We start from the raw sequence: 6806 nt of genomic DNA, 5'->3' as shown, positions 1-6806 counted from the left end.
TGTCTTTCTGTCCCTCCTCTGTCCCTCCCATCTCTTTCACACACACACACACACACACACACACACACACACACACACACACACACACACACACACACACACACACACACACACACACACACACACACACACACACGCACACACAATACCCCCCCCCCCCCTCCCTCTCCCTCTCCCTCTCCCCCTCTCTCTCACCCTCTCTCTCTCTCTCTCTCTCTCTCTCAAGTTTAGTCTGGGTTGGTTCTCTCAGAATGATGTCACTCTCTCTCACTTCACTCTCCTGCTGCATGCGCATACACATGATACACATTCCTCCAGCAGTGTAGAGAGAAGTGCGTGCGTTTCCGAAGCGCGCATGTTTACAACTACAATGAATAATACGCACGGCGGAGGGATCGAGGAGGAGGACTACCCGGGCTAAAGGACCGTCTCGATGCCCCGGACCCGCCGTCCTCTCCGGAGACAGAGAGACACAGAGAGGCGCCTCTAACAAACACTTGGCTGTCTCGTGAACTCTGTCCAAACTTATTGCTGGATATGTTCGGAATTACCTCGGCGCGCGTCGTCGGCCATTTGGAGACGAGCCGCTCTCAAGGGCAAACTTACGGAGGTAAAATGTTACAACATTACGCGTATAATAGCAACAACAACATGCCCACTGACCACACGCCTCGGCGCACGGCTTCTTCTTTCCGAGGGTTATTAACTGACGCGACGGGACTTCCCCAGCAGCAGACCCACGGCTTGGGAAGGACGTGGGCGACAGGACGGTAATTGGTATTATTATGACATGTGAGGACAACAGTGTAGTAGGATACGTTCACAATGGATCCTCCAACGCAGCTAAACAACCCGTCGATGGAACTAAACGTCTCCAAAGAGGAGAGCAGCAACACCAGCGCCAACGCCACGGCGCTCGGCGCGCCGCTCCTCCTGCACGCCCCGCCGCACGGCGAGGCTGCCGCGGCGCTCATCGTGCTGGTGGTGGCCGTCATCATCTCCCTGACCATCGTGGGCAACGTGCTGGTGATCGTGGCCGTGCTGACCAGCCGGGCGCTCCGCGCGCCCCAGAACCTGTTCCTGGTGTCGCTGGCCTCCGCCGACATCCTCGTGGCGGCGCTGGTCATCCCCTTCTCGCTGGCCAACGAGGTGATGGGCTACTGGTTCTTCGGCAGCACGTGGTGCGCCGTTTACCTGGCGCTGGACGTGCTGTTCTGCACGTCCAGCATAGTGCACCTGTGCGCCATCAGCCTGGACCGCTACTGGTCCGTGACCAAGGCGGTCAGCTACAACCTCAAGGTAGGCCTATCCCCATCAGCCTGGACCGCTACTGGTCCGTGACCAAGGCGGTCAGCTACAACCTCAAGGTATCCCCTTTTTTTAACCTCCTTTATGACGCTACTGGTCCGTGACCAAGGCGGTCAGCTACAACCTCAAGGTATCCCCTTTTTTTTAACCTCCTTTATGCTACTGGTCCGTGACCAAGGCGGTCAGCTACAACCTCAAGGTATCCCCTTTTTTTAACCTCCTTTATGACGCTACTGGTCCGTGACCAAGGCGGTCAGCTACAACCTCAAGGTATCCCCTTTTTTTTAACCTCCTTTATGCTACTGGTCCGTGACCAAGGCGGTCAGCTACAACCTCAAGGTATCCCTGTTTTTTAACCTCCTTTATGGACCGCTACTGGTCCGTGACCAAGGCGGTCAGCTACAACCTCAAGGTATCCCCTTTTTTTTAACCTCCTTTATGCTACTGGTCCGTGACCAAGGCGGTCAGCTACAACCTCAAGGTATCCCCTTTTTTTTAACCTCCTTTATGCTACTGGTCCGTGACCAAGGCGGTCAGCTACAACCTCAAGGTATCCCTTTTTTTTAACCTCCTTTATGGACCGCTACTGGTCCGTGACCAAGGCGGTCAGCTACAACCTCAAGGTATCCCCTTTTTTTTAACCTCCTTTATGCTACTGGTCCGTGACCAAGGCGGTCAGCTACAACCTCAAGGTATCCCCTTTTTTTTAACCTCCTTTATGCTACTGGTCCGTGACCAAGGCGGTCAGCTACAACCTCAAGGTATCCCTTTTTTTTAACCTCCTTTATGGACCGCTACTGGTCCGTGACCAAGGCGGTCAGCTACAACCTCAAGGTATCCCCTTTTTTTAACCTCCTTTATGGACCGCTACTGGTCCGTGACCAAGGCGGTCAGCTACAACCTCAAGGTATCCCCTTTTTTTAACCTCCTTTATGGACCGCTACTGGTCCGTGACCAAGGCGGTCAGCTACAACCTCAAGGTATCCCCTTTTTTTTAACCTCCTTTATGATGGCGATTTCCTATTTTTTGGCTATATAGAAGTGTAAATTTGTAGGCTATGTCTCTAATTTAGAGACTCTAAATGCTGAATTGAACATGGTGGAGCCTCTTGTAAACAAGCGTATAGTGCTTGAAATGTTGTGCTTGAAATGTACTGTAATTCTGCAAACTGTTATAAATAAAATGAAATAATAAATTTCAAATTAAAATTCAATCAATATATACTACAACTACATGTCATTTTTGAGGGGAACCAGCCCCATATACAGCTTTTGTCCCCACACGTCTCATATTTGCTATTGACAATGAAAGGAGAAATTAGGTCATATGTGCCTCAAATAATTATGACTACATTTGTGGCAACACAAACATGAAATGCCATTGACAATGAAGGGAAAATGTGTCATATGTAGACGAGCAAATCAGCTAACCTGCAATCACATGAATTAAGTTGTTCATGAGATGATGTATGATGATGTATAAGAGCGCCCCTCACTTCGCACGGGTGTGATTTGTCTTGTGGAAAAGACTGAGACCCCCCCTGGTCAGGGGTTCATTTGAGGGAGAGAAGTATATTGCTTGAGTGCACGCCGGGACAAGTGGGTTAGCAAATATCGCCTGGCGTCTCACATTTTGTTTAAAAAATGATTTGTCGGGTGGTATGGCTGACTTGGTACTGTATAGCCTAGCGGGGATATTTATAATGTTATTTTAACAGGCTTAAAAACACATCTTGCAGGACAAGAGACAATGAGACAGCTTTACAACAGAAAGCCAACTATCAGGGGACAATTAGGGCATTTGAACTCTGATGCCTGCCAGTCACAATGTGGGACAGGGTCTCAATTTGCAGGACGCCTGAAAAGTATTGGAAATGAGAGGGACCTGTCCCACGCAAAGGGGGACATCTTGTCACCCTCTGCACCCCCACATTTACACTTATTTGCCTGCTGGTCGGACGCCCATTGGAAAAAGATATTCCAGGGACCCCCCCCCCCATAAGGGAAGATTTTTACGTCTCTGGCAGTGATTCTCAAACTAATTTAAATTTCAAGGACCCCCAATTTGACAGGCATTAGGCATTTCTATATCTCTGGGTCTGGGACCCGCACTTTATATTGTAAAATCAATGTTAATGTAACACTTTAACACTCTGAGAGTGTACAGATGGAACCAAATGGACCCGTTAGGTTCCATTTGTATACTCTCAGAGTTACAGACCCATATAAAGGGTCCATTTGGTTCCTAACTTATATCATTAAGCTGTATACCCACTGGAACCCCGGACCCCACTTTGAGAACCACTGCCCTTGGTTGTACGGTTGTACAGACTGTAAATAAGATAAGAGAGACTCTACGGCTGTGCTGTTTGTAAATTAGCTTAGAGAGAGACCCTATGAGTGTGCTGTGTTGTGTGTGCGTGCGTGCGTGCGTGTGTGTGTTGCGTGCGTTAATGAGCTTCAGAATGTTCTTTCTTGCCTTGATCTCCCCCCTCTTTTCTTCCCATTCTTTGTTTTCTTGGGGAAAAAATAACACAATGGGAACTACCGGTATGCACAAAAACGAATTTCACCCACTTTTTACTTGTCAAACTGTGATGTGACTAGGGACGGCTCTGGGGGGCGGGGGCCCTCCCCAGAAACCCAATTGACTAGAAGTCAACCAAACTTCATTAGTCCCCACTCTAAACTGTTAATACATACTTCAATCAATCAATAAATCAATCTACTAGAAACCCAATTGACTGACTTCTATGTAAACCAAACTTCATTAGCCCCATTGATTATGATTCTGCAGCGCACGCCGCGGCGACTACTTGTCAAACTGTGATGTGACTAGGGACGGCTCTGGGGGGCGGGGGCCCTCCCCAGAAACCCAATTGACTAGAAGTCAACCAAACTTCATTAGCCCCCACTCTAAACTGTTAATACATACTTCAATCAATCAATCAATCAATCAATCAATCTACTCCCCAGAAACCCAATTGACTGACTTCTATGTAAACCAAACTTCATTAGCCCCATTGATTATGATTCTGCAGCGCACGCCACGGCGCATCAAGTCCATGATCGGCGTGGTGTGGCTGATCTCGGCGGTCATCTCCTTCCCGCCGCTGCTCATGACCAAACACGACGAGAGGGAATGCCTGCTCAACGACGAGACCTGGTACATCCTGAGCTCCTCCCTCTTCTCCTTTTTCGCACCGGGCCTCATCATGATCCTGGTCTACTGCAAGATCTACAAGGTAGGGATGACCAGCAGCTGTGGTCCATAGCCTTAATAAGACAAGGTAGGGATCTACAGCAGCTCTGGTCCATAGCCTTAATAAGATCTACACGGTAGGGATGACCAGCAGCTCTGGTCCATAGCCTTAATAAGGACTTCTCCTTAAGGCTACTTCCTTACTTCCTGTCCTTCCTGTCGCCACATGGAGACTGCACAGCCTGGCGACTTCTGCAAAAATAAAAAGAACGATTTCTCTACTCACCAATACAAAGACGGTTTGTCCCCCACGCCAGAAAAAGCAGAAAAAGCTGATATTGTCAATAGAAAATCCCATTGACATGATTTTTCCTTCCGGTGAAATTAGTTTTTCTGGCCAAAAAGTGCATTTTATGTGTGGAGCGCGTCCACTAGGGAAAGTAGGCTTTCACTGCCACAAAAAGGCTCTTTGTATTGTTGAGTATAGCAAAATCGTTCTTTTTATTTTTGCAGAAGTCCACAGTGCAGTATTTAACACAGCCTTAAGGGGAAGACATTTGACCGATATCGATATCCGATATAATTAATTGCTGTTATGGCCGATAACCAATGACGATATGATCTCATTCTGTATACAAAAAATTATAATTATTTTGTCCATTCTGAAAAAAAGGCTTATAAACACTGAATTTGAAAAAAGCAATGCCTCTTTATTCCAAAACTATAGGGATGCACCGTTATTGAAATGTTGGCCCATATCCCAACATACTTGAATGTAATATAATTTGTATTTCAAAATCCATCCCCACTACAAGGTGGCCAAGCAGCGCTCCTCCACCGTGTTCGTGGCCAAGAACGGCCTGGAGAGGCAGCCGTCGCAGTCGGAGACGTGCTTCGTGCGGAAGGCGGTGGAGGTGGAGGAGGAGAGCCCGTGCAGCAGCCTGAGCTCCGGCAGCAACACCGCCAACCTGCGGAGGCACCGCGACGAGGAGGAGGAGCTGGACGACATCGACCTGGAGGAGAGCTGCTGCCCGCCGCCGGACGGCAAGAAGCTCCGGAGCCACCGCTTCGGCACCAAGCGGAGGAAGGTGGAGGGCTCCACCTGCTGCCCTCCGGGCGGGGCGCCGCTGCCCAACTGCCGCCTGTCCTGGGCCTCGGCGCGCGCCTCGCACCTCTTCGCCGACACGACCCGGCCGCAGCCCAGCCCGGTGGTCGGCGGTCGCCTGCACCTGCCGATGACGGCGGCCAACAAGAGCAAGGTGGCCCAGATGCGCGAGAAGCGCTTCACGTTCGTGCTGGCGGTGGTCATGGGGGTGTTCGTGGTGTGCTGGTTCCCCTTCTTCTTCACGTACAGTCTGCACGCCGTCTGCAGGGAGAGCTGCTACATCCCCGGGGCGCTGTTCAACGTCTTCTTCTGGATCGGATACTGTAACAGCTCCGTGAACCCTATCATTTACACCATCTTCAACAGGGATTTCAGGAAGGCGTTCAAGAAGATCATATGCAGGACGCGTAAACGCACGTAAGCCAAGCGCATGGACGAGGCAAAATGGGCTTATTATAACAACAGGACAATTCTCTGTTATTCAGGATGGAATTAAGGAATTATTATTCTGCAATGCCTTTCTTTAAGGCTGTAGACATGGGCCTATTGTAGGCCTGCGTATGGACGCGAAAGTGAATGTATTCAATGTAATTAGTATGGTAGCCTATAGAAGCCTATAAAATAATTCTCTAGTGTTGTGCACAGATGTTTAAATGTTTTGTGAACTGTAAAAAAAGGAAAAAAAAGTAAGTATTAAAAAGGCAAATGTGTTTTGACGTCTTTAAAACGGTGATCTGGTTTGGTATTATGACTGTAGACCAGGGGTTCCCAAACTGTGGTGCGTGCACCCCTTGTGGTGCGCCAACGCCCTCTAGGGGGTGCGTGAGCGTGACATGAAAAGGGTAATGGCGGTTTTATGGTGTTATTTAGCACAAACTGCAAAATCCGGTAAACCACTGTTGTAAGGAGATGTATACTCTGCAGGATTATACAGCAGCTGCATGTCTCTCAGTGCCATAATTTGCCATTATCATATTAAAAAATGTATAATTTTCAGCCAAATAAAACAAGACTTAGCATTGGAGGGGGGGGGGGGGGGGGGGGTCAACTAGGTCAGGAGGTAGCGGGGGGTGCACAGCCAAAACCGTTTGGAAACCGCTGCTGTTGTAGACTATAACTAATGAGTCCCGCAAACCTTTTAGAATAAAGGAACAAATCTATTTGCCTCAATTTGAGTTTGAAATCGAATAG

At 48.9% G+C, this 6806-nt stretch overlaps 1 protein-coding gene across 1 annotated transcript; it reads left to right on the top strand.

Annotated features, from left to right (window-relative positions):
* Window positions 1-283: 283 nt before the first annotated feature.
* On the top strand, window positions 284-6299 carry LOC310873939 (alpha-2Db adrenergic receptor-like). The gene is made up of 3 exons (XM_083786549.1): window positions 284-1299; window positions 4350-4553; window positions 5326-6299. Exons 1-3 carry the CDS (start codon window positions 826-828, stop codon window positions 6034-6036), a joined length of 1389 nt encoding a protein of 462 aa, XP_083642675.1. The 5' UTR covers window positions 284-825; the 3' UTR covers window positions 6037-6299.
* The last annotated feature ends 507 nt before the right edge of the window (window positions 6300-6806 follow it).

Source organism: Protomyctophum parallelum (genome assembly GCF_964188405.1).
Source record: "Protomyctophum parallelum genome assembly, chromosome: 16".
Lineage (NCBI taxonomy): Eukaryota > Metazoa > Chordata > Actinopteri > Myctophiformes > Myctophidae > Protomyctophum > Protomyctophum parallelum.
This window is presented reverse-complemented; position numbering and strand designations above follow the sequence as displayed.

Excerpts from the sequence above, each read along its gene's own strand:
- LOC310873939 (XM_083786549.1), top strand. The coding sequence starts at position 826 with ATGGATCCTCCAACGCAGCTAAACAACCCGTCGATGGAACTAAACGTC. Across the intron at positions 1,300-4,349 it reads CGGTCAGCTACAACCTCAAG|CGCACGCCACGGCGCATCAA; the intron begins GTAGGCCTATCC and ends ATGATTCTGCAG. Across the intron at positions 4,554-5,325 it reads TCTACTGCAAGATCTACAAG|GTGGCCAAGCAGCGCTCCTC; the intron begins GTAGGGATGACC and ends CCCCACTACAAG.